This window comes from Balaenoptera acutorostrata (assembly GCF_949987535.1).
Source record: "Balaenoptera acutorostrata chromosome 6 unlocalized genomic scaffold, mBalAcu1.1 SUPER_6_unloc_2, whole genome shotgun sequence".
Lineage (NCBI taxonomy): Eukaryota > Metazoa > Chordata > Mammalia > Artiodactyla > Balaenopteridae > Balaenoptera > Balaenoptera acutorostrata.
This window is the reverse complement of record NW_026645491.1, coordinates 98,636-126,531: the sequence shown is the minus strand read 5'-3', so window position 1 is coordinate 126,531 and position 27,896 is coordinate 98,636. Positions and strand designations below refer to the sequence as shown.

General features: G+C 40.7%; 1 protein-coding gene and 1 pseudogene across 7 annotated transcripts in view; one reads left to right on the top strand and one right to left on the bottom strand.

The window, feature by feature from the left end:
* The window catches only part of LOC130706597 (dihydropyrimidinase-like), a 115,039-nt gene extending 95,383 nt beyond the window's left edge, over positions 1-19,656 (top strand). For 5 of the 7 annotated variants that reach the window (XR_009006789.1, XR_009006797.1, XR_009006795.1 and 2 more), the window contains one exon: positions 3,608-3,992. Coding sequence is in view for 2 of the 7 variants with exons in the window: in XM_057539250.1 (XP_057395233.1) it covers positions 3,608-3,694 (87 nt within the window). In the remaining 5 variants the exon portion in view is untranslated. The other 2 variants (XR_009006793.1, XM_057539254.1) reach the window with 2 other exon arrangements.
* The window catches only part of LOC103015412 (serine palmitoyltransferase 1-like), a 61,623-nt pseudogene continuing 46,671 nt past the window's right edge, over positions 12,945-27,896 (bottom strand).

The following is a 27,896-nucleotide window of genomic DNA, read 5'->3' as shown; positions in this document are numbered from 1 at the left end:
ACACACACAAATTTTATTTGATGTTCATTTTAATTTTTATGTGTACATGGAGACCTCTACAGAAAAAAAGTAAAGGCCCCAAGGAGTGGTTAGACCTGGGGACTTCTATGTCATTTTAACAAAGTGATAAATTGTGGAGATGCAATTAGATAAAGGAGAGGGGTTTAGGCTTCTAGAGGCAGTAAATTCTGGGGAGGTAAATATACGGGAGAAAGTAGTGAAAGATAAGGATTATTTAGTAAGGTTTTTTAATGCAGACTTATCACCTCCATCTCCAGCGATAAAGGTGGTTCTTCCCTTCCTGGTAGGGGAGAGGGGTACAGCTTCACGAAGGGAAACTTATGCCCTGTTTTTAGGCAGATAGGGGGAGGCTAGAGAGCCTTTCCTATATCTGCTGCTTCTCAACTGCTTTCAGCTCAAAATAATCCTTATGCCAAAGTGGCATATTTTGGGGTGCATGGTTCTGATTCTCCCCAGAACATAACATCTGTCTAAAAGTAGCATGAGTACACTGATTGCTCCCTTAAGGAGAGGTCTAGAAGGAAGCAATCCCAAGGTTGGATTGGCACCTTCCCATGCTCTTCAAGGCTCCAGGTTCATTCCAGCTCTGCTCCTCCCTCCTCTGTGTGTCAGCAATGGTGCTCCTCATTGGGATAAGACGGCTGCACCAGCTCCACACATCACAGCCCGAGTAACAAGGAGAGTAGCAGTAAGAGTAAACAGTCCCAGTAGATGTCTCCCTGCATTTCCTTGGTTAGGGCTGTGCCACAACACACCCTGTCCAGTAACTGGCCAAGGGGCCCTGGCTGACCATGCCTGGCCTGGATATGATTATCCCCCCAGGAGGGTCCATACTGCAGGCTTCTGATCTGGGGACATCCACAGTGTCTGTCACAATAGAAGATCTGTATTTTTTTCTCTATGGAAGTTTAGGATTATCGATACTCCCTGGTGTTTTGGGCGGAAGTAGATAACTCTAAGCCCCATATTCTTTAATTCAGCTTCGGCTAGAATATTTGGCTGAAGCGGAAGCATTTAATTTAAAAAAACCCAAGTGAATGCGAATCTGCTAACATTTAACATTTTATTTTCCTGTTCGTTCTTTCTATACCTTTGGTAATTCGATATTGTTCCTCCTAGAATGATTCTCTAATTTTCTTATATTTTCCATTTTTCCCATCCTTCTTACCCTGATATTCCCTTAACTTTATCTTCCATGCCACCTACTGAACTTAAAAAAAAAGTAATTTCGGCTGTTTTTTTGGGGTCTCTGATAATTCTTCTCAATTCACAAATGCAGAATTTTCTCTTCTATTTCTGATGATATCCAACCACGGGAATGTGTGTGTAAATAATTCTTTACCTGATTATGTTTGATTTGTCCATTTGTTTTGGTCCCGCCCACGACGGTGACCCTCATCCATCTGCCCGTATTGAAGAGTCAGGTGCTGAGAAGCCGGCTGAGGGAGTTTGGGGCTAGTGGCCTCCTAGGAGTGAGCCAGTTCTTTCACTCCACATGTCAGTGCTAGGAGGTTTTTTCTCCAAAGAAGGACCCTCAGAGGGGGTGGCCCTGGGCAGCTGAGATCCTGCCTGCCAGAATTCTAGAACGTACTGGACAGACACGCCATCCAGTTACTCCTTGAAGGAAGGGCTTGTTGCCCCTAGCTGTCAGCTCCTTCAGGGTCTGTCTCAGTTGTAGCGAGCTCCTTTCCTTGGGAGCGCAACTCGCCCAGTGACTGATTGGGGTGAAGGCCTGCTGTCGGTGCCTGGAGTTGAACTTGAGCATCAGGCCAGGCCTGCTCACCGTGCAGAGAACAGGGAGAGGCGGCACACCAGGCAGGGCGCTTCCAGGTCCTCCGAAGTCCTAGGTTTAACCCTCTGCTGAAAGTGACCACTGTCCCCTTGGAGACTCGCTAAATGCTGAGTCCTCTTTTGCAAAACCTGTAACAGCAGTCGTAGCAGACGCTGTGGATGCCACATTCTCTCAGAGCTCATGTCTGCCCATCTGTGACACCTACAGCCAGCGCCTGTGGCTGCGGGAACTTGTGCAGAGTGGGCAAGAATGTGCTGAGCAGCCCTCAGCCAGAGGGGCAGGAGTAGGGCCACTAACCAGCCTTCTGACTCTCCAAGCAGTCAACTGAGAGGTTCCCAGCAGGACTGAGCCCCTGATGTCCACAGCGTGACCCTCTCACTGATATCCGTCCCTGGAGAGATGGCAGTGCCTCCCGCTCCCCTGCAGGTGCTTCCCGGGATCACCTCCCAGATACACTGCTGTCACTTTCATCTTCATTTCAGGGTCTGCTTCTGAGGGAGCCCAAGCTCAGCCACAGTCAGTCAGTAGACATTCAATCAGCACCAGGCTGGATGCCCTGCGTGACCCGCTTAGTCAGAGCTGAGTTTGAGGCTGGCTGTGGGCGCCCATTCTGATTGGCCGTCAGTTGTGTGCTTCCATTCTGATTGGCCATCGCTGGAATCAGGGCTCTGCCCTAAGTGGGTCGGGTATCTGATTACCTCTGCCTTGTGGAATTGCCCCACACCTCTGGGAAGCAGCTTGTCCCACCTCATTTCATAGAAGGGGAAACTGAGGCTCAAAACGTTGCCTGAGGTCATAGAGCTAAGAAACTGGGAGACCCTTATTGAAATTCTATCTTCCTGAAAAACTCCAGAGTCCTCTGTTCTTAACGTGGAAGAGTCTGCCCTGCCTGTCCAGAAACAGATGAAAAGGGATTCGGAAACAATAGCCCAGGAATATCAATAATGTTCCCAAGACTCTAAACAGCTATTCTCTAACAAATAAATGCGTTTCTCTCACTTTGTGATTTATAAGTTATTTTTTGATACACACACACACACACAAAAAACCCACAAAAAACCCCCAAACACCATCATTTGAAGGGAAAAAAAATCCCAAATTTAAAAGTAAGTGAGTGGGACACAAAGACTGTTACAGTTCAGTGGAACAAAGGAAAGTCACGTTGGTTAGAAATTAAGGGAGATTCGAGGGCCCTTTTGGAAATTATTGTTTTCCCAGGATTTTATCTTCCAGGGCTATTTTTAGCCCATTTTGGATTGCTGTGTGATAGAGAGAAAAGTAAAGCAAATGGAGTGAATAGGAGTCAAGAACAGGTCTTGGTGACATCCTGGCTGTAGGACGAGAGGCAAGTTAGTTTCCCTGTCTCTTTTCTCATCTGTAAGTGGGTTTTGGGTGGGTTTAAATGAGTTCAGTTTCTTGGAGAGCTTTGAGATATAATATGACAGATGCTAATAGTCTACACCCTTGGGTGCTTTTAAGCTAAGTCTTGGGGAGAAGAATAAGTGGGATCCAATTGTGTCACCCTGACGTGTGGGTACAAATGAAGATCCGCATTCCATATCTTCTTGGTGCACAATCTCTTCCCAAAATATTTGTTATAAAGCCCTTTCAAATTTGAAAGCTCATCAAAATAACCCATTCATCTTTGAAACATAAACACACTTGGAATTTGGTTTCTATGAAATTATTTAAGAAATGTCTGTGTGACTATTTCTGAAACAACATAAAAGAGGAAATACAGTTGGTAAACTCTTTAGATGTTAAAGTGTATTTTTTTCTTTCTTTTTTAACCAGACTCTGATTCTGAAAAATCAACCTTCAAATATAAACATTCCTGAAATCAGAAAACTGTACGTATTAGCTGCCGAAAACTGGGTTTAAACCCAATTTTACACCCTCTTGTTTGACTGCAGTCAGGGTGGAGTGAAGGAGACAGTTGGGTTTTGAATTCCTGAACACTGGAGATGGAAAGGGAGTGAAGCCCGTGGGACAAAGTGTGCAGGTAGCCACAAAGCTGCCCACGGACCTCCTGGAGCACAACTGCGTGTTCTTAATGGTAGATTACCTTGGGGTAATTTTCCATTCGTTTAATAAATATTTGCTGAAGAACCTATTTAGTGTCACTTATCCTTCTGAAGGAAGAAGTTAAATATTAATAAAATGCTCCAGGTTTAATTTATCTTTGGCATGAAAGCCATCATTACTAATGAAAGATAATAGGTGACATTCTAAAAGCTTATAAAAACAGGGTACTGAAACAGCAAAGTTGAGAATTAATATAAAAGTTTATTTCTAAGTATTCAGAACTCATCTAATCTGCCATATCATCTCGGGGAACAAGGGCTGTCTGCAGTAGCAGTTTTGCAGAGGGGTGGATGCCAGCACCCCACAACCTAATTTAAAATAATCGAGTCCAGATGCCGTTGCCAAAAAAGAGGTTTGCACCATTCACCACTGTGACCTAGATCATATTTCAAAAGTGTCAAATCAAAGCTGTCCCACCAAAGCCTGATTTCTTAATGAATTCCTTATGTATTTCATCTCTTGAATACAAAAAGTGGGGTATCCATTGGGGAGTAAAATTCAGATTTACAAAAACAAAACCTGCGAGTGTGATCCTTTGTGAAACACACCCCTCACAGCTGATCCCCTCACTGTAGAATTATTTACTGCTTCATTAAGATGTTTTTATTTAAAAAGCCACATCTGAGAGGCAGCATAATATTCACAGAGAAAAGGGAATATGAGCTGAAGGCAATCTCATTGAAATCTCAACATTAACATCTTTAAAAAATGCTGACATTCTGTCATGTTAATCTGGTGTTACTAAGAGTAAAATTTCAAAAATTTTATCATTTCTGTATCTTAAATACTGGCCTTTTTCTTGAAGAAAGTTTCTAGCTAAGGGGGTGTTTTCGAGCCCTGACTTATTATGCTAAGTATGTCTGAATACTTAAGAGCAAGTTTTCTTCTTTTTGGAAAAGAGAAAAGAATAATGATCCTCGAGGTGATTATATATATACAGAGAGATGGATGGATGGATGGATGGACAGACATAAGGACATAGTAGTGTCATCCGCTTTTGAACAATAGCAATCTCCTACCTTCAGGCCACCAGTTCATTGTGGTCTTTTCTCAGAAAGATGAAGCCTAAAAGCCCTGAGAAGTACTTGTCCAAGAATTCAGGAAAACAGGGCTCTGTCTTACACATGCCCCCAGGACACTGAAATTAAAGTATGAAAACTCCATTTTTTTCATTCATTCAACCAATAATGATTACAGAGTGCCCACTCTGTACCAAAGCCCAGAAATGGCTCTTGCAGCCATGCAATTTAAATGGTTCATTCCTCTTTCCATATGCAAAATCTTTAATAGCATTTCCAGTTCCAGAACAAGAAAGTGTAGGCTCATTTATCCCTCCTCCACCCCCCCCCCCAAAAAAAGCAACTAAATAGCCTGGAAATAATCCAACAGACAAGAATAAAGGATTCTGAAAGCTGGAAAGAAGAGGTGGACTAGTTAGATACCTCAGGACTTCAGGACTGATGATGTGGTGAGTTCTTTTATCTCCTATATGCCTCATATGGGTGCCAGAGAGGCCTGAAACCTGGAATCACCAATGTGCATAGACAAGCAAACAAACAAACAGACAGACAAGAAAGGCATTGGCCTAAGAACCCAGAAAGGAGAAACCCAACAGAGCCAAAATGGTGGGGGGTGGGGTGGAATGCTAACTCCCACTTCACAAGGGGCCACATCAGAGGGTGCCACTTGCCTTCGAAGTCACACTGGGCTGACCCAACCCCTTCTCCACCCCTTCTCCTGGGCACTGGTGGGTAGACTGATCCACCGCGGGGCAGCATCAGCACAGCCTGGCATGGCTCCACTCTCCACCCAATGGCATGAGAAGATCCAGGCCCTGTGGTTTCAGTCCCTCCACCTCCCTTGGCTGAACATGGTCTTGCACTCTAGGTGACCCAGGAAAGCAACTTCCACCCCTTCAGGCAACACCTGCAGGGACTGAGCAAGAGCCCCAGAAATGCCAAAGAATGAAGCCGACCAGAATAGAATGTCAAGGGCTCTGAAAACTAAACTGTCACTGGAACTACAGCTCACAAAAATAGGCCAGAACCTAGACATTAAACTTAAAAAGGGTGAGTGTCTAATAAAATAGATTTAAATAGCATTTAAAAGTCTCTTAATAACCAAAATGTGTAGGATACAATAAAAGTTCACTCATCGCCTAATATAATAACCAAAATGTGTAGGATACAATAAAATTTCACTCATTATACCAATAACCAGGAAAACCACACTTTTAATGAGGAAAAAAAAAATCCAATACTAAAATTTAAAAAATGCCAGTACTGAAATGACTATGATGCTGAATTTATTTGATAAGGATTTAAAAATCCTTGTATTTAATAAGAATGCTTCAACAAGCAATTATAAATTCTCTTGAAAAAAATGAAAAAATAGAAAATCTCAGCAAAAAATATAAATTATCAATACAAAAGACAGCCATATGGAAATTATAGAACTGAAAAATATAACGAATATTAAAAAAAAAAACCTCACGTGGTAGACTCAATAGTAGAGTAAAGATGACAGTGGATAGAATCCATGAACCTGAAGACAGATCAACTGAGTCTATACAGTATGAAAAAAACAAAAATATAGACTGAAAAAAAATGAACGGAGCCTCAGGGATCTATGAAACAGATATGTAACTAAATATTTAAAATATATAACATTCTATCATCAGGGTCCCAGAAGGGAATGAGAAAGAGAGTGTGGCTGAAAAAATACTCAAATAGTTCTTTCATTATATCAAAGAAATAATGCTTAATTACTTCATAAATTTGGCAAGAGACATAAAACTCCAGAGTCAAGAAGCTAAGTGAAACCCAAATAGGATAAACCCAAACAAGTCCAAACTAAGACACATCATCATTAAACTCCTGAAAAACTAAAGACAAAAAACAAAAATCTTAAAAACAATCAGAGAGGAATGATGCATTAACTATACAGGAAGACCAAATTAATGACACCGTATTTCTCATCTGAAACCATCAAGCCAGAACTTAGCAGCACAACACCTTTCAAGTGATAAAAGAACTGTCAACCTTGAATTCTATATCTTGCAAAATTATCCTTCAGAAATGAATGGAAAATAAGACTTCTTAGATGAAAGAAAATTAGGAGAATCTGTTGCTATCTGATCTACATCTAAAGATTTGTCAAAGGAAGCTCTTCAAACATAAAAAAACATGTTATGGATTGAATTGTGTCCCCCAAAATTCATGTGTTGAAACCCCAATCCTCAATGAGACTGTATGTGGAGATAAGATATTTAAAGATATAATTAAGGTTAAGTGAGGTCATAAGGGTGGGGCCCTAATTCGATAGGGCTAATGTCTTTACCGGAAGAAGAGACACAGGGGCACATGAACATAGAAAAGTCTATGTGAGGACACAGCATAAAGATAGCCATCTATGAGTCAAGGAGAGAGGCTTCAGGAGAAACTAAACCTGACAACACCTTGATCTTGAACTTCCAGGCTCCAGAACTGTGAGAAATAAATTTCTGTTGTTTAAGCCGCCCCACTCTGTGGTATTTGTTACGGCAGCCTGAGCAGACTAATACAGAAAATGACAGCAGACAAATGATGGGACCTTCAGAGAGGGAAAGAACCCTGGAATGAAGAAATATAGAGGTGAACCCAACAGACTATTCTACACCTCTTGAGTTTCTTTCATTATACTTTAAGTTTGAAGCTAAAATCATAGTACCATTTGATATGGTGCTCAATGTATATAGTGGAAAACACTTTAGACAATTATATTTAACAAGTGGGTAGGGTAAAGGGATCTAAATGGAAATAGGGTTTTTATACTTCACTCAAAAGGGTAAAAACCCTGACACCATAGGTGGTGATAAATTACATAGGTAATTTACCTAAAGCAACCACCAATAAAGTTATACAAAGTGGTATATGAAAAAATATTACAAATAAAGAAGAATATAATGTTAAAAAACGTTCAAGTAACTCACAAGAAAGCAAGAAAAAAATAGAGGAGTGAGAAACAAAGGGACAAATAGAAAACAAATACCAAATGGCAGAACTTAAGCTCTAACACATCAATGATTAATTTAAATAAACCAATTAAAAGAGATCAATTATTCTTCAGAAGTTGGAAAAAAATTAAAAATAGATAGTGAATAATACACATTTATCAATTATATACAGACTAAGAAAATGACTTCACAGATAGCATAGATAAGTAGGAAGTAAAAGGATAGAAGAAGATGTATCATGTAAATAGGAATTAGAAAATAGTAAGAGTGACCATAATAATATCAAATAAAGTAAATTTCAGAGCAAGGAAAATTATTTGGAACAAAAGTGGGCATTGCATAATGATAAAGGATTAATCAACCCACCAGGATGTAGCAATCCTGAGTATGTATGCAGCACCTAGCAGCATTTCAAAATACATGAAGCAAAAACTGACAGAGATGAAAAGAGAAATAGACAAATTCACAATTGTAGTTGGGTATTTCAGTACCCAACTTGCAGTATTTGGTAGCACTACCAGAGATAAAATCATGAAGAATACAGATGAGTGAACAATACCATCAGCCTAGTAGATCTAACTGACATTTATAGAACACTCCACCCAACAATAGCAGAATACTCATTCTATTTAAGTGTTCATGGAACATTCACCATGATGACTATGTCCTAGGTCATATAACAAACCTTAATGAATTTAAAAGAATTGAAATCATAGAGAGTATGTTTTCTGTCCATAACAAAATCAAATCAAGAAGTCAGTAGCTGAACAGGGGAGATCAGCTCAATGCTTTGTGACGACCTAGAGGGGTGGGATAGGGAGGGTGGGAGGGAGGCTCAAGAGGGAGGGGATATGGGGATATATGTATACATATAGCCAATTCACTTTGTTGTACAGCAGAAACTAACACAACACTGTAAAGCAATTATACTCCACTAAAGATATTCAAAAAAAAAAAAAGTCAGTAGATGAAAGACAACAGAAAACTTTCCAAATTCTTGGAAATTAAACAATACACTTCTAAATAATCCATGGGTCAAAGAGGAAGTCTCAAAAGAAATTTAAAAATAAAAATTAAAAAATTGCATAAATGAAATAAAAAATACAACATATCAAAGTTGGTGGGATTCATCTAAAGCTGGGCTGAGAGGGGAGATTTATAGCACTAAATCCTTACATTAGAAAAGAGAAAATATATCAGTAGTCTAAATTCCTAACTCAAAAGACTGGAAATAGAAAAGAAAGGAGAAAACAACAACAAAAAGCAAACAGAAGGAACAAAACAAACAGCAACAACAAAAAAGCAGAAGTCAATGAAAATAAAAACAAGAGAGAAAATTAATGAAACCAAAAACTCATTTGTCAAAAAAAAATCAATAAAATCGGCAAACCTCTTGACAAAAAGAGAGATGACACAAATCACCAATGTCACAAAGGATCCTGCAGCCATTAAAATAATAAGAAACAAATACTACAAGAAACTCAATGCTCATAAATTTGATAACGTAGAAGAAATGGACCAATTCCTTAAAAACCACAAACTACCAAAATTCAGCAATATAAAATAGATACATGAATAGTTCTATAATCATTAAAGAAATAGAATTTGTAATAAAAGCTCCTGAAAAAGAAACCCCCAGGTTTCAGATGTTTTCAAATAGACAATTTCTCCAAACATTTAAAGAATTAATACCAATTTTTACAAATTGCTCCTCTTCCAGTAAAGAGAAGAGGAGAGAACACTTCCCAACTTATTTTATGGTTAATTACAAGATAAACGTGCCCACTACCACTGCCACCATTTAATCTTGTTCTGGAGATCCTGGACAATGCTACAACAAAAGAAAAAGAAATAAGAGGTATAATGAACATCTAACTAGAAAAAAACAAAAGAGTCAGCAAATGATTCAGTAAGTTTTCAAAATCAACTTATAAAAATCAGTGCTGGAGTCATGCTGGTCATCGTGTGGTTCAGAGTGTGCTTGGAACTTTGAATTATAATGCCAAGACAGTTTCTGAATGTTTCTGCTCTCAACTGCTCATAACTTCTTAATTATCTACTGAACGCATAAAGGAATAAGCCAGAGATAAATTAAAGGGAAGCCCAGAGCCTCAAGCTTCTCCAACATCCATCAAGGAAGCTCAAGAATGTCAACTGAAAAAAAAATTTCATCTTTCTTCCCTTCAAATGTCCAGCTGCAGTCTTAACCAGTGGTGCCTAATACAAATATGATGTGTATATCATATATATAATGAATTGTTTTCAGTACCTACAAGAAATGAAAATGGAAAAAAGTGTCCTTTCTAAGGACCCTTTCTGCCTTCCTGAGGAAAAGACAGAGGCAGAAAGGATGATGACTGAGTGTCTGAGAAATTGTTCTTGGGACTCAGTGACCTTCGCTGATGTGGCTGTGGACTTCACCCAGGAAGAGTGGACTTTACTGGACTCTTTTCAGAGATGTAATGCTGGAGAACTACAAGAACCTGACCACAGCAGGGTATCAATCATTGAAACCCACTCTGATCTCTTGGTTAGAACAAGAAGAAGATTTGAGGACAGTGGAGAGAAGAGGAGTCCCCCAAGACCCAGCAATTCAGCAGGATAATCCTGGGGGAAAAACATCTGTTGGAATTGAAGCAGTACCATCAAATTGAAAAATGCAGCGAGGAACTTGGAAAGACGAGCTCATCTCTCCCATTGAGACAACAAGCAGGCTTGGTTCCTACTTCAAAGAAACTGAAATAAATCCCACAACCTCAGCATTCCTCTCCTGTGAGACAACCAAGTGTATGTGCAGACTTCACGTGGGCCCTCTGTGTCACCCCGGAGAGACTCAGAGACAAAGGGAACCAAGACAAACAGGCTAACTTTCCTTGGAAGAAGGGAATAATCAAGTCACAAGTCCAACAGTTTTGGTGATGGAGACGTGGCTTCCTGGAAGAGGCAGAACTGTAGTGGCCAGTCTGGGTGGAAAGACAGAAAAGCATCTGGAATCCAGTTATGAAAACTCTTCCCCTAGACATCCGCCCGTGTTTGGGGCAAGAAGAGGGAACAAGGATCCCTGCTGTCCTACTTCTTAATGATGTTCATCAGTAAGTATATCAGTAGTTGTATCAGTTTGCTTTTCCTTAATTGCTCAATCTTATACTACCTTACTTTTTTTTTTTTTTAATTATTAGCACCTTTAATTATTATTTATTTATTTTTGGCTGTGTTGGGTCTTCGTTTCTGTGCGAGGGCTTCCTCCAGCTGCGGCAAGCGGGGGCCAGTCCTCATCGCGGTGCGCAGGCCTCTCACCGTCGTGGCCTCTCTTACTGCGGAGCACAGGCTCCAGATGCGCAGGCTCAGCAGTTGTGGCTCACGGGCCCAGTTGCCCCACGGCATGTGGGATCCCCCCAGACCAGGGCTCGAACCCACGTCCCCTGCATCAGCAGGCAGATTCTCAACCACTGTGCCACCAGGGAAGCCCTACCTTACTTTTTTAATGTCACTTTACACACAGTGGACATTATGTGGAGTTTTAATATACCTAAGTTTTTGCTATCCAATCTTAAAATTCTTTTCTTTTACTTGGAGCATTTACTCTATAATAAATTACTAATAAATTTGAAAAAAAAGTCAATGCTTTCCTACACCAGTAAAACTGGCCAGTAAATACTATAAAAGTAAAATACAAATTACAATAACTAAAAGTATAAAATATCTAGAAATTATCCAAGAATCCAAAAATCCCTCTATGGGAAAACTTAACTCTAATAAAGGAGATTGAAGATCTGAATAAATATTTACAAAGATATCCCATTTTCTTAGATTGGACAATTTAATATTATAAGATGTTGACTCTTCCTAAATTAATCTATGAATGAAATGCAATATCAGACAATTACACTTGGATATTTTTTGAGGAACTCAACTAAATTTATTTTAAAACATATATGAAGGAAGAAAAATCTATGAATAGTGAAGTCAATTTTAGAGAAAACAAAGGGTGAGTGTGCCCTGCCAAATATTAAGAAATGTTGAAAGATGATAATTTAATAAAGACAGTGAAATTGGCACAAGAACAGATGAACAGACCAAGGGAACATAATAACTTAAAGACTGATCCTTGTTTGTATGAGACTTAATGTAAGATAAACTATAAGAATAAATTAATGGAGAAACAACAGTTTGCTTAGTGAATGATTTGGGAAAACAATCGCACCATGTGAAGAAGAATAAAAATGAAATTTGACCCTTACCTAACCCTGATACAGGGATAGACTTTAGCTGGATTAAAGACCTAAATGTGAAAATAAAGATCTGAAATCAGTGGAGAGCTAAGAGTGTTGAAAAGTCCTTAAACTAAACTTCAAAAGCAAAAACTGTAAGGAAAAAAAGTTGATAGCTTTCATTACATCAAAATGCACGCTTCTGCTCAATGAGACAGCTAAGATATAGAGGACAGATAGTAATGCAATTGCATGAAACTATAAGGGGTTATTACCTGGCATAAACCAGGAACTCCTAGAAGAATGAACAGATGAAAGGTAGTAATTCAAATAGAGAAATGGGGAAAAGATATGTACAAAATATTTTCGAAATAGGAGATCCTAATTAAGGCTGATAAATGAGGAAATAGAGACATAACATTATTTAGATAAATGTTTGGTTCTCCAGAAGAAATAAAGAGAAAAAGGTTTAAGTGGTTGCCTCGTGAGAGTGTGGCTGAAGATGGGAACATCTGGGGTAGAAATCCTTCAATATAATTTGATTTTTAAATTTAAAAGAAAAAGAACTAATGTCAAATAGCCTCATCCATATCTTTCAAAAAATTAAAGGAAATATCTCACTTAGAGTCATCTAGTCAGTAGTAATTACACTGAAAATGTTGCATAAGAATAAAAATTTTAAGATATAATTTCAAAAATGACGGCAACATACTATTCACAAAATAGGATTCAAATAGGTACACATAAGTGACAAATAAAAAACAGATCTAATAAATCTTATACAGGAATTAAATATATCATATTTTATAAGACTTTTTAGCAGATTACAAGAACACAAAAATACATTGAACAGAAAAAATTATATTGAAAATGAAATAGATATGAAATACAAATGCGAGAGTACATAAAAATATAAACCAAGAAATCATTTTTTTGGGGGGGAGGATAGGTAATAAAACAACAGTAATTTATTCTCTCACAGTTCTGAAGGCCAGAGTCCAAAATCAAGATGTTGGCAGGTCTGCACTCCCTCCAGAAGCTCTGGGGTAAGATGACCAGCTTGTGACGGCTGTTGGTAATCCTTGGCTTTCCTTGGCTTGTAGCTACATCTCTCCTATCTCTACCTCTGTCTTCACGTCTTCTCATCTCCCCTGTGTCTCTCTTCTGAAGATACTTATCATTGGACTTAGGTACCCCCCCGCCAATTCTCAATACTCCAGAGTGATCTCTTCATTTCAAGAACCTTAAATTAGTTACATCTGCAAAGATCCTTTTTCTAAATAAGGTAGCATTCACAGATTCCTGGAATTAGGATGCAGAAGTCTTTTTTTTTTTTTAACTAATGAACTTTTAAAATTGAAATTTAGTTGATTTACAATACTGTATTTGTTTCAGGTATACAGCACAGTGATTCGTAAACCAAATAAATCTTTTATGTTTAAAGTACACTATAGTTTCCAAAGCATTTTCATTTTGAATATGAATTAACATTAACATTAGCTGAACATCACTCCAAACACCTTACTTTGGAGGTAAGTATCAATATATACCTCTTAGATGGATATCTAAGATTCTTAGGATCCTCAGATACATGTAACCAACAGAGAGAGAAGGCACATTGAAAATGTGATTTTGCATAAGAAGCAGTGTGATTTGGTGGATGGGCACATAGTCGCTGGAGCCCAACTACCTGGGTTCTATGTAGATCCTACCTCTTATTGGTTGTGTGATGATGGGCAAGTCACTCCACCTCTCTGTGCCTCAATTTCCTCAACCATAAACTGTGGATGTCAATAATCCCCACCTCACAGGGTTTCCTTGAGGATGAAAAAGTGCTTAGAACACCATCTGGTACATTGTAAGCTTTCAGTTAAGGACCATCGTTTTCCTCGGTCTGATTTCCAACAGACAGAAGACCAAGGAGGAGCAGAGACAGGTAAGGATAAGGAGAGAAGGAGTCATTGCTGGGTCTGGGCTCTGTACACTCTTCTGCAATTCTGTCAGATGTTTTAAGCAGAAGTTCATCCATCATTTTTGGAGGTGTTTTACTCCCCCAGGTCCCAGGCAGCTCCCTAAGACTTCCAGGGATCCTGAGAACAGGATGTCTTTTGTCTCTTCTAGAGCCTTCTGTGGGTGGTTGGGGGATGGGTAGCAAACAGTCCAAGGAGAACATTTGCTTTCTTGTCGAGCTTTTACCTGTCTTTCCACCTCGTCCCCTTTTCATTTCATTAGACAGGGAGTTTCACCTTAGCTCATCCTCTTCGTGCTCTGACACCGCACGGCACACATTTGGTTCGAGAATCACCGAGAGGTAGGCAGGACTTGTAAGACTGTGACCATATTACTGATGAGAAAGCCAACTGTCATAAAGTAAAGCTATTTGCTCAGGGTTGTACAAGGCTGTAAGGAAGAGCCAACGCCGTGAGTCTATAACAAGAGCTCATTGCTCTTGTCCTAGAATCTATTCACTCAGTGTTTACCCGGTCAATGAGGGTCAGGTTGCACTGATGCAGGGGACAGAGGGGACAAAGATTAATAAATATAGATCTTCTGTTTTAAAAAAAATTTTGTTCTTTGGCTGCACTGTGGAGCATGTGGGATCTTAGTTCCCCGACCAGGGATTGAACCTGTGCCCCCTGCATTGGGAGCGTAGAGTCTTAACCACTGGACCGCCAGGGAAGTCTCTCCCTGTGGATCTGGAGATGCGCGGGCATCTCACCGTCGCTGACAGGGCACTTCTACCCAGGTCCCTCTCACTCCCCTCTGCAAACATCTGCATCAGCCACTGGACACATACACACTGAGTTGGGCTGGGCCCAGAGTCCTGAGGGCACGAGGGTGGCCCCCGTCCTCATGAAACACAGGATCACAACTTTGGATGGTGTAATTGGAACGGAGAGAGCAGGATCTTTAGGGTGCTTTCGAGCTGCTGCCAGAACAGCCTTCCAGAACCCAGCCCAGGGCCCCACGCCTGCACAGCGCTGACTCTGAGTGCTCTCGCGGGTCTCTCCCAGACTCCTCCAGGCTCCCTCTCAATCAAACCCGTGCTCTGGGCTCCCCAGATGCACCTGTAGGTCTCCACGCCACCGCAGACCCTGCTGGAAGGCCCGATGCCCACCCCAGCTTGTTTGATACGCTTGATTCTGCAGGCTCGGCTTAAGCGTCTCCTGCTCTAGGAAGCCTCAGTCCCTCCCAGGCCAGAGCTAACCATGCCCTCCTTCTCTGTGACCTCCCTGACCTGTGTCATGACCCTGAAACCCTCAAGCTCTGGGTGTCTACCTTCTTGGACTACACTGTTTAAGTGCTTAGGGGACAGAATCAGGTGTTGAATGAACGCCAATTTTAAATCATGAGTCGAGGTGCCTCCCCACTGAGGGCTGCTTGAACCTCTGTAGAGGTGTTCCCCACTGTCACTTTGCTTTTCCTTGGGTGCTTAATACGTGTTTGTCAGATGAAGTAACACACAGCACTTGGGCCAGAGGTGGGATGAGCAGCGCCCCCCCGACTGTGCCACCCCCCCCCCCCCCCCCCGTAAGGACTATCCTGGTGGTGGAAACAGCTGGCCCAGCACACGCTACCGCAGCACAGTGGCAGGTCGTCGCCAATGCGAACCTGGGCTGTCCCAGGTCGTTCTTGGGATCGCAGATGTTTCATTAAGTTAATTACAGAGTCCTGAGGGGATTTTCAATTAAAATGGGAAAACATCTCGTTTAAGAACAGAAACAGGTGATGTTCTATCTTTTAACAATACACATTCTTCCTTATCCTGTGACAGTCTTTCAAAAAATTTCAAAACATAATACATTTCATACAAAGTTTAAAGTAGAAAACAATGACTCAGGTCATAATTTTAAGTCTACCAACCTCGGAGGAGGGAGATACTTCTCTTCTTTCTCCAGGTAGCGCGCCAGAGTTAACGCGATGCCTCTGTCCATGCACTGTATGAGGAAAAGGAATACATTTGCAGCCTGGACTGCAGACACTGGTCATTAAAACAGGAAGGTGTTGGGCTTCCCTGGTGGCGCACTGGTTGAGAGTCTGCCTGCCAATGCAGGGGACATGGGTTTGAGCCCTGGTCTGGGAAGATCCCACATGCCCTGGAGCGACTGGGCCCGTGAGCCACAATTGCTGAGCCTGCGCATCTGGAGCCTGTGCTCCGCAACAAGAGAGGCCGCGATAGTGAGAGGCCCGCGCACCGTGATGAAGAGTGGCCCCCACTCGCCGCAGCTAGAGAAAGCCCTCGCACAGAAACGAAGACCCAACACAGCCGTAAATAAATAAATAAATAAAACTCAATCCCATTAAAAAAAAAACAAAAACAAAAACAGGAAGGTGCACTGAAATGCTCCTCTCAAGAGTAGTTTTAATTCACCTTTCCAACTATAACTGCTAGAAGACAAAACAAAACACCACACAATCATCATCTTGAGAGCACTGCTCTACAGGACTTCCTGCAATGATGGAGGTGTCCGTCCTGTGCTGTCCACGACGGCAGCCAGGGACCCACGTGGCTCTCGGGCACTTGGAGATATGGCTAGTGCAACTGTAACACTGAACTTTGAATCTGACTTAATTTAAACAGCCATAGGTAACTAGTGGTTACCACTTTAGGCAAAGCAGAGTTAGGACAAGGGGAAACAGGACCAACAAAGCCCCGGAGGCTAACCAAGAGCTGGACTTAATAACGCCAGCAGAATCATTTCAGAGAGGAATTGCTCACACGTCAGGTATCAACAACACCTCTGATTCCCATGTGCTACACTTGGACACAGTGCTACCAAGCACAGAAGAGTCTGGTGTCACATTCTGCACAGCTTTCCAATACATCAGCTACCTGCCAACATTTTTTTAAAAATTAAATAATCACTATCAAAATAAAGCATAAAGTCAGACGAGGGTAATGGTTTATAAGGGTTTCTTCCTTGGGGTGATGAAATGTTTTGAAATCAGAGAGTGATGGCTGCACAACCCTGTGAGGATACTAAAAACCACTCAACTGTATACTTTAAAGAGTGAATTTTATGGAACGTGAATCGTATTTTTAAACAAACAAACAAACGAACAACCAGCTAGAGCAAGGGGTGCTGTAAAGGAAAGAACAATCACTGCCAGCGTGTGGCAGTGCAGGTATTTGCCTGAAGAGGGGCCATTCTGTAAGCTGTGAGGTAAGGTTTTCCTCTGCTAGGAAAAGATGGAAAACAATGGCAGGCAATGTCTTTTGCTGGTTCTACATTCTGGAAGTGTACTTGGAAAAGTTAACTCCTTCTGCAAACATCTGGACTGGCTCCGTTTCTAGTCCTGTCTAGTTAAGAAACAGTATAAACCATAGCTCAGTTTGTAAAAACTGTTTTATCAAGCAAGTCAACAAAAATTTGGCAGAACTGCTCAGTTCTGCAAAGCTTAAACAAGAACTACAGTGTCATGATCCTTTTTTCTCTTTCAAATATTGAAAAGAAAAAGCAAAGAGGAACAGGACAAAAGACTTATTAAGATGGACGCTGCAATGATGCAAAGAAACTCTAAGAGCTTTCCTCCTCCTTCCTACAAATGCAGTTCCCAGATAGTATTCTGTTCCCTTCCCCAGAGCCTGTTCTCTCCTCATTCAACTCTCAAGGTGATTTCCTGAAGACAGCCAATATCCAGTGGGAGCCCACAGATGTAATTTTGGGATCTGTGAATTGTCCAGACTCACTTTTTCTTTTTGTTATGAGGATAACCTATGTAAGAGAAGTATCGAGTCACTTGATTCACATGCCCTTTCTGAGTCTCCCTCTGGAACAGAGTAGCAGGAAGACCTTAGCTGTTGCTACCCAGTGAGAAAAGAACTGAGGTGGATCTGACTGGAACTGACACCCTGGCACCTAGAGAAGGCCCACGTCCCGTGACACAAAGTGTGTAGAGAAGCACCCTGAGGGGGTTCGAGGGGAGGCTCTGGGATAATAACGGCGTCACCACAGACTCCAACACAGGACATGCAGCTTCACAAGGCTGCTCTGGCGGCGGTCAGCATCAGTCACACCACCCGGCAACTCAGTTAGAAAACAAACTCAGCTGTCACATGAAGGTAATGTCATAATTTGACTCTTACTAGGCTTGTCTGTTCTGCTTATATTTAATTTCTAAATTTGTTTTGGTATTACATTTGTACAGGAGCTCTAATTAAAAGGATGCTGTACTTCCTTTTATAGCTTATACATTTAAGTAATATGACAATAAAAACACCGAGGCAGTAAAAAAGGTCTGTGGGGTGCTTTTCCCCTTTAAAGAGTTTTTTTCCAAGTCTGCAGAGCTGCACCTGAGGAGACATCTGTGACCTTTCCTCACTCAGCAAGGCGAGAGCCACTCCAGCCTGTTCATTCACAATCTGACACGTTTCCTTAATTAGGAATCTCATATTCTGGGTTTGGTTTTATTTTGTTTTTTTAGGACAACTGATTCTGGAAGGCCACAAGTTGCAAGAAGCTCTCCACGAATCAATGATCCACAAGTTGCAAGAAGCTCTCCATGAATCAGTGACTGCAGGTACTGTGGTTCACACATTGTCGGGTACAGGTCAGCTGAAGCCAGCGGTGAAGCCAGGGGCTGGCTTAGCACCACAGTCTCCACACTGAGCAGCCACGTGACTGCCTGCTGTGCCACAGCCGGGCAGGGGCACACGGCAGACTTGACCAGCACCACTACCCTGACGCCTGGCAGCACGGACTCAGGGAAGGAGCCTCTGAAAGGAACCGTCAGGACAAGCAGGACAGGGAAGCAGGGTGAAGCCTGTCTTCATTCTCAAATACGTACGCCATGTATTTCAGATTCAAGTACAAGGCAGCACCACCCTCGGTGCTCAGTGCTGCAGGGCCACTTGACCGTTCTTGAGAAGGAGGAAAGTGAGGAGAGAGGACTTGGGTGAACGCAGCTCTACTGAACAGTAAAGGCCAAGGGATCTTCCCTAGTGATGCGTTTCTTAGTTAATAACTAAGGTACACTTAGTAGTAAGACTTTCAGAAGTCAGACATTTAAATCAAGCTCCCAAGTTAGGCATGGTAAAGAAGTGGCTCTTCTTCCTTCCTTTTTGCTTACAAGATTATTTCGACCTGTTTCTGAGCTATGCTGGGTGTTCAGCCCCAGACAGTCAGCTGTCCGGTGTTGTGCACCATCACCATACAGAATGCCATCCCCACCTACATGTGCGAAAGCCTGGCTTTGTAAATAGTAAGCAACTGGGTTTTCTGGAAGACTAATTATTCAGAGTGGAAGCAAAGCGTATTTTAATACAATGTGGCAAAGAACACAACTTCAATGCGAGCTGAAAATTGACCCAATGGAATAACCTGCAGCCTGTCAGTAGAGACGTGCTACAGACTCCACTGGGCAGGGACAGACGTCGGGAAGGCTGGGCATCAGAACAATTCCATGTCACCAGAGGGGTAACCACAACTTCTGTTGTACCCAATCTCTTAGGGCAAAGAGAGCATTCTTAAAAATGACCTTAAAAATTCCTTGGGTTCAGGGTAGAAGGGCACGAAGAGATTTACCCGAATAACTGGATACTCACTTGAGTTACTATTTCCTGAAGTAGTTTAATGTCTCTTTCTCGACACCCAGTGCTCTCTTCCAGCTGGAGGTGAAATGCTGGAGAAATGGACTCACCCACCACTTTTAATCCAGAAATGCTGAGGAAGGGAAACACACACACAAGCATAAATCCTCTTCCGAGCTCAGATTTCTCACATATAAATAATTTTACAAAGTCTGCATTAATGAATGTGACAGAAACTTGGGACTTCCATGGGAAACATCATGTGGTGGGATTCCAGATCTGACAAAGGGAGGTAAAAACGCACGCTCTGGGCAGTGCTTCCTAGTCTAGGACACCCTGCAGCACGGCGGGGAAGAGGATTCCCGGTCCCGCAGGACCCTCCGGCTCACATTTCACAGAGAACACGTGCGTCATCCCCAGCCTCCCACCAGACGGTCTACATGCCTCACCCACCTTGGCTGGGGCCACCCCCTCCTCAAGGGGCCCCTTGCAGGCCCACTCAGCCCTGGGCCTCTGCCCTGCCGCTTCCTCTCCTCACCTGCTCTCTCCTGTTCTTGCACGGCTAGCGCCAGACACGCCCGGTCCCAGGTCCAGGGTCACTCCTCTGAGGGCCTCCCTCATCACCCACTTTAGGGAAGTGTCTGCACCATCATTTTCTATTACTTCTGTTTCCTCCATGGATAACATATTATAATTGATAATGCTGCTTCCTTATTTGCTAAATCTTTAGTTTGTATCTTGTCTTTTATAAACTACAGGGATGATTTCTGACACTAAAATTTTATATTTTGGTCACCAACAATATATTTAGGTTGTAAAGCTGTCTTCTTGTGTACATGTTTAATTTTAAATTTTTCTTGAATTACGATGATTTTCTTCTCTCTTAGGATTAACAGCACAGAAATCTGCTGTTTCTCAGGAAGGAAGAGAGATTTCTTTAGGGGTGAAAGCCTGTATTTTCAAATGATTATTGCAGTGTTATGAGAACTGTAGGCCATATAATTTAGCCAGGTATGGTTTGATTTCTGACCTATCTCCTAGGACAAAAATAGTGATACATGTCTATTTGAAATTGGGCTAAACATTTTAAATGGCTTTCATTTAGTCTGCTTTACCTGGAAAGATCTGCTTTTCCCTTAGAATGAAATGAGCACAAAAAGCACTTGTTAGCATATTCGATTCTTCAAATATGTTTAGGACTCAACAAGCTTTTACTGAATGACTACCTGTGCCGAGTATCACATGAAGTGAGGAAGCTAAGCTCACCTGCCTTTCACACCACCCTTGAACATCATTAATTTGTGTCTACTTTCTTTAAATGTAATGCATCACACTAGGATCTCTCAATAAATCAGGCTGCAGATTTGTATCATGGAATCTCAGACTCTAGGGCTTCTGGAATATGGGGAAACCTTACAGATCAGTTGTTTTACTACTGTAGAAACTAAGAAATATGCTTTCAAAACCCATTTCCTAGGTGAATTCTGAATGTGTTAAACTTGTACACAAAGAAGTATTAATTGTTTTAGGTCATGTACTCTCAGGGAGAACTTAAAAAATTACTTTTCAAATTGCATTTCATATGAATTAAATGGCCTGGATTTTCTTTGATACAAACAAGGCACCTACAAGCCCAACTGAGCTTACTATTCGATCAAATGGGCTCATCTCACATGTTAGGTGGAGCAAGTTGGTGAGAGAAGGAATGAAACAAAATGCTCTCTTTCTGGCTGCCTGGATGCTGAATGTTGCATTAAAGTTTAACTAAAACCAAACGGACAGAGAATTATAACTTGAGTTCAGAAAGTTAGAAGCTGTGTTTCAGAGCCTGTTATACTTAAAAAAACGTTTCTGGAGAGCACATTATTTACCATATTACTTTACCCATTTTACCAAATGGAAATACTAAACACTGGTCTAGGTCCTAGGGATAGAACAATCAACAATTCAGACGTGGTCTCCATCATGTGCTTAGTGTGGGGAAAGCGCTGGACATGAATAATTATCTGTTAGAATTTAGGGGCTCTTCAAGATTCCAGCAAGGACCCAAAGTAGCATAGGCCGCTGACTTCCTCTCCCAAATGCAACCTCAGAGATGAGAGAAGCAAATCACTGATTAGAGGAGACTAAAAAAAATTACTTAGAACTGAACACTGAAAATACTTACTGCCTTTGAAATGTTTATCTTTAAGCTATTTATTGGAAAATAATAACACCAATAACCTAAATGTAAAAAGCTAAACAAGAGTAAAAAAACACAATTCAATGAAACAAGAAAGCAGAAAAATAAGGGAAAAAAATCAATCAAAGAAAACAAAATATGAGTAACAAACAAAATCAAACTTAAAAAAACGTGCTGGGCAAAATCCTGGAAAGATTATCATAAGAATGAAAACGACAGAAACAGAAAATAAAAAGGGGAAATAATACAGACACAAGAGAGAGAATCACAGACTACACCCAGCCCAAAGGCCCCAAGTCTAGAGAGTCTTACAGAGGAGTCCTGCTCAACTTTGAAGAAGCAAATAATCAAGCCTGGTCTTATACAATGGCTCCATAATGCAGGGAAGTGGAAAAACTGCTCAATACTTTATTGAGGCTACCACAACATTGATTCCTAGGTTATGTTAGGTTGTTGTAACAAAAGATTATAGGCCCATTTAAATTATAAATATGGATATAAAAATTCAAAATCCTAACTAACAGTGCAGAAAAATATACTGTAATCAAGGAGGGGTTTACTCAGGAATGCAAGGATGTTTTAACATCAGAAAATACAGTCATCCCTCGGTAGTCACAGGAACACTGGGTAAAGTGCAGGAGTAGAGGTGGGTTTCAGTAGTTTCAAGTGTACATGAGAGGTGAGGATGTGGAGAGGGCATAAACAACTCTGGAAAAAGACTGGCTACAAAGAGAAGCAGAGCAATGGGCTAGTTGCTAGAGGGGAGTATGGGGTCACGGGAAAGAAGAATTTAAGACAAGATAGGGCAGAGTGTACTTGAATGCTAATCAAATGACTCAGGAAAGGGGAGAGACTGAAGAGAAAGGAGAGGAGACAACCAAAGGCACTCGGTCCTTAAGAAAGGAGAGCTGTGATGGATGGAGGAACGTTTCTTTGGCTATAACACGAGGGAAGACTGGTTCGGATACCCGCAGGTGTACAGGGTTGTGAGGGAAAATGAGGGAGTTCCCAAGTGACAGCATGAGGCAAGGCTGTCAGCTAAAAGTGGGTGGAGTGAGACAGAGGGTTAGGGATTTTGGAGAGAAGAAAAAGTGTGAGAGAGCTGGGAAAAGTAGAGGATTGGACTTAAAAAATAAACACATTAACACTCATAGAATAAAGGGCATCTGAGGTAGGTGTTCATGAATTGACAGTGACTCCAATGTGCTAGGCTGAGCTGGTTTATTAATATTTCATAAGCCAATGTAACTGGAAACAATAATATCTCTCTACCACAAATCATGCAAGAACTTTTGTTAGGATCATAAGTCAGACCCAGACTTCAATTATTTCTCCCCCTCCTTTATCTGGAACATCTGTGACCTGCTTATTTATTAACTGTCCTTTTTAGAAAAGTTTCTAGTTTCCATATCTGGCAATAGGGATAGGACTTCCACGACTGAGAAGGCAGGTTTCAACTTGGAAAGGCAAAAAGAAACCACAGGCAAGGTGAGATCATTTTCTGTAAGATAAGAAATCTGCCTGAAGATGTCACTAGCCTCAATGTTTTTCTCAATTCTAGAGGAATCTTAAAGAACTACTCTTGTGTAGTTAAAACAAAAGTAAACAGAACACTCATAAGGTTCACTTTGATTTCACTTGTTTCTTTTTCTTGAAGTAACTTAAAAAAATGAGTAATTTTCTAAAAAGCAGCATGGACAGTATGAACCCACTGTCATCTAATTACATCCTTTTACCCGTACAGATGTGTGGGAATTCTCCAGTGTTTATGCTGGTTATTTCTGGTGGCAGCATGTTGTTATTTCTTTTCATCTTTGTTATCTTCTGTACTACTGTAATATTTTACCAATGAGCTTGTATCATTTTTAGAAAAACAAAGTTATGATTTTTTAAAACAATGACAAAATGGATGCTCTGGTTTCACACACAGAGACAAATTTGAATGAACTGTGTTTTTGGTTTCTTAGTTGCAATTTAGACAAACTGACTCAAGCCTATTAAATGCACTGAAAACCAAAGAGGTGACACTCAAAATTTTTCACAAGTTGTTTAAATGTTGTGCAGATAAACTTTTGAGTTGGTTGAAAATATATAAAACTCACCCTTGTAAAGCTTTATGAATTCGTTTGCACTTTTCCTTCAACACTGCAAAAATACCTGAAGGAAACAAATACATTTGATAGTACATTTGGAAGATTGGATATACTAATCTAAAAATGTTTTTCAAGATCCAGTTCATCAATTTAAAATGCAGCAAATCCTTCTGCCCACTAATAACACATAAATAGACAGCCAGTAACTCCTCTGAAGGTCCCCAACTTTCATCTGTGGCATATACTAGCTGGCACCTGCTCACCCAACTTTCAGCAAAATCTGGGATAAAGTTTTCCACAACAAAACAATGGCTCTGTTCTTATTAAGATACTATAAATTATCTGGCCAAGAACAAAAGGGTACAAATATATTAAATATTTCTGGACCCTAAACAATTTGGGAAAAAAATAGACACTGCAGTCATGTTTATGATCTCTTCTTGATATTTTCACTTTCTTTTAAGGAAAATCCACAAACTGAAAGATCTGAGGAGACAGGAGTGGCAGGGTATCTGACAAGTATATGAATGTGCACACAGAAACACTCACTTTTACTGATTCTCTGAATTAAAACCAATGCTGAATCTTTAGAAATTTATAAAATTTAAAATTACAAATACCAGGCCTGCTTTTCCATTTTCCTTTTAGTCTTTGGTGAGGAGGCGCTATCACAGCCCAGAACCACATTTTAAATTGAGTCAACTGCCCATTAAGCAAGTTTTAATAGTTGGTAAACCTGTATGGCCTCAGCACCAACTCATGAATCAAAGGCTGATGGGGAAAACTAGACAACAGTTATAAAATTATAAGTACCAAAAATTAGCATACTTCAGCTAATTTCTCAAAAAATCCCGATAAACTAAATGATGACTGGCCCAGAGCTAGTCCCTCCTTTTTCTGGCATCTCTGCCCACCAAGGGAGCGAGCTTTGCTTTGGCTCTGGCTTCATCTCCAGAAACATGAGAGAAGCTCTAACCCGGAAACCCTGAGGCAGGGACAACTTCTTCACCATCATTTTTCCCATAAATTGCCAGATAATGTAATTCAGAGCCAGAACTTTGTCTGGGAAATCATTTCCTCCAGCTAATTTCTCCAAAAAGGCAAACCAGCAGCATGGCTAACATGACTTGAAATATCTTTGATTTCCTGGGTTTAAAGGTTATACCTGAATTTTCTTCCATGATGTTGAGGGCCTCAATTGCAGCAGCAGCTAAGAGGGGAGGTAATGAAGCTGAAAAGCAGTATCCCTGGCCGGAAAGTCGCTGAGAAGAAACAAACAAGTTATAAAACATAAACACTTTTTTTGTCTCTGTTTTTCTTTGGCTAAAAAATCTAAAGGCACCAAATCTCTGCACTCCCTACCAAATAGCACGTACAAATGGTGAGGTGCTAAGACCCAGGCATGTACAGAAGTTATGTAACAAAACCAAAACTTTTTTAGAAAGGGAGATAATTTCTAAATGTAAATATTTTGAATGATTCTTTAACAAATCTACTTCTAAATAAAAATTGTGTGAAAAACTAAGTTAGAATGAAATTTTGTAATAGCGGTTACATTTTTAGTTGACCAGTGGAGCAACGGGTTTCAGTTTTTGCTTTTGTTTTTAAAAAGAACCCACCTGATGGTCAATTACGAAAGACCTGCCACAGCAGAAACCCCCAATAGAAGCAAGTGAATTCTCCATGTTGGCACTGATAAGATCAATATCATCAATCTGTCAGAAAAGAGGGACAGTGGGAGTTATTTCTCAATTTAAAGAAAAGGAGGGGGAAAAAAAAAGGCCAATGTCAATCCTAGAGACAAAATTTCAGCACTAATGTCAACATCTGGATTCAAACTACCTCCTTGAAAATAAAGGGTAAGTCATACAAAATCAATTGTTAAAAGGACCGATGTTTCATAGCCCACCTCTGAAGATGTCTCACTTTATACGTTTTTGCCATTCCATCATTCATTGACAATTTATTCACAGTGGAAGAGCTAGATAAAAGATGAAATCTAAAGTTGTTTGATACTAAACATATTCAGAGGTACAAGATAAGATCACTTCCTTGCTAAAACAGTGGTCTCAGCTGTCCTTCTCCATAGAAGGTACTTGAGATAAATAAAAAGAAATCTATCAGGGTTTTGAGCACTTTGGAACAAGTACTACATTCCATTTACCTTTTCCACCTTTTCAAAAATGAAATCAATTTATCCAAACATGATGGCAATGGGCCATCATGGGCTCTGACCAAAGTGGACCAACTGGGCAGTGGATGAACCTAATGTGCCCACTGGGCTCCTGAGTACCCACGACCTTCTCAACGGCTCAGCACTCCTTTGGTCCTCACCGTCTGCTCCAGCCCCCAGCACCAAGTTCCATCCTGCATACAGTAGCCATTCTGTAATTACTCACTGATGGCCACAATAATTGACTGGTCAGATCACATCTGGTGTTTTTCCAAGTGTTCCACAGATCCAACAAGGAAACCTGCGCACTCTTCTTCTTTTTTTTTAACCTTTCATTATGAAAAATTTCAAACATATACAAAAGTATAAAGAATCCCCATCACCAGATTCAATAATTATCAACTTACGGACAATCCTGTTCCACGTATAAGCCCCCTACTGCCCTCTTCATTTCTTTGGAGCAAATCTCAGACTTTACATGTTTTCATCTATAAATATTTCAGTGTGCATTTCTAAAAGATATGCCCTCTTTCAAAAACATTACCACACTTAAAAAATGAAAAACTTCTTAATATCAAATACTGAGTGTTCAAGTATCTCTGTCTCACAAAGCTTGTTTGTCACAGTATTTGTTTGAATTAGGGTCCAAATAAGGTCCATACATTCTGCACTCTTACTCAAGCCATTATAAATACTACCTCTGAGACAACTGCTGGAAGCAGTGAGAAAACTAGAACAGTGAAATTAGATAGTGCTTTTTCCTTCTTTAAAATTTTCATGCCTTAAAAATTGCTCTGGTGTAAATTTTACTTGAATTAATTTCCATTTACCTTAAATTCTTCAGTGCATTTCATTGCCAAATGTCAGTTTGTCTTTGAAGAGTATGCTTCAGTCAACTTGGTGTGATAGTCATTCTGCTCTACATTTTTCTCTAGGTCTGTATGGGTAGAGGGATGCAAATAATCTAAGGTGAGTTTATATTTTATAGTTCAACATTTTAACACAAGCTGCAAAACTTTTATGCACAAGATTTGGAGAAAAGCTTCCTTCACATCAACCACACAGCGGTGGGTAAGGGCAGGTTACACAGTGGTCGGTGAGGACAGGTTCTGCAGATGGGCCCACACTGTTCCTCTCCGAGGCTCTAGGAGCAAAACCCACTAAGAGTAGGGCTAGTTGAGGCTCATTTCCTTTCAGCAAGAGAAAACATAAAAAACTCACTCCAGTTGTCTGGGACCTTGAGCGGCTTTGTGAATCCATGCTGGTGGTATTTCTAATATATATATATATAAATCACCCCCATACACACAAATAACAATACAGAATTTTAAATATTAGAAAGAACATCTTTTCACTGCTATGATACTTTCTAAAGGACAACTTAGAGAATTCTTACTGATTTTAAAGAAAAAATGGAAGGCAAATTTAACTGTTTCTAGAGAAGAAACACGGAAAGCTGGGATCAAATGTTACCGTGTAAACAGAACACAAATTCTATGATTAGCCACTGAGTTCCAAGGGAAGATGGGGACCCTGGTCTGGCTGACCCAATCCTCTGTGGGCTCAGTGAAGTGACAGACACCAAAGCTGCATCCTGCACATCGATGAGGAACACTGTCTTGTGCCCATGAAAGCTGCCCAGCAGGATGGAACTGAATGGTTACTATATGAAGGAATGTTCCAAAAAAGGAGAGCTTACATCGATTCCAAAATGTTCAGTGACTCCTCGGCCATGCTCCCCCAGGACTCCAAACGAAAGGCTTTCCTCCAGAAAGATCCTTGCTTTATATCTGTATTTTAACTTAACCTAAGTG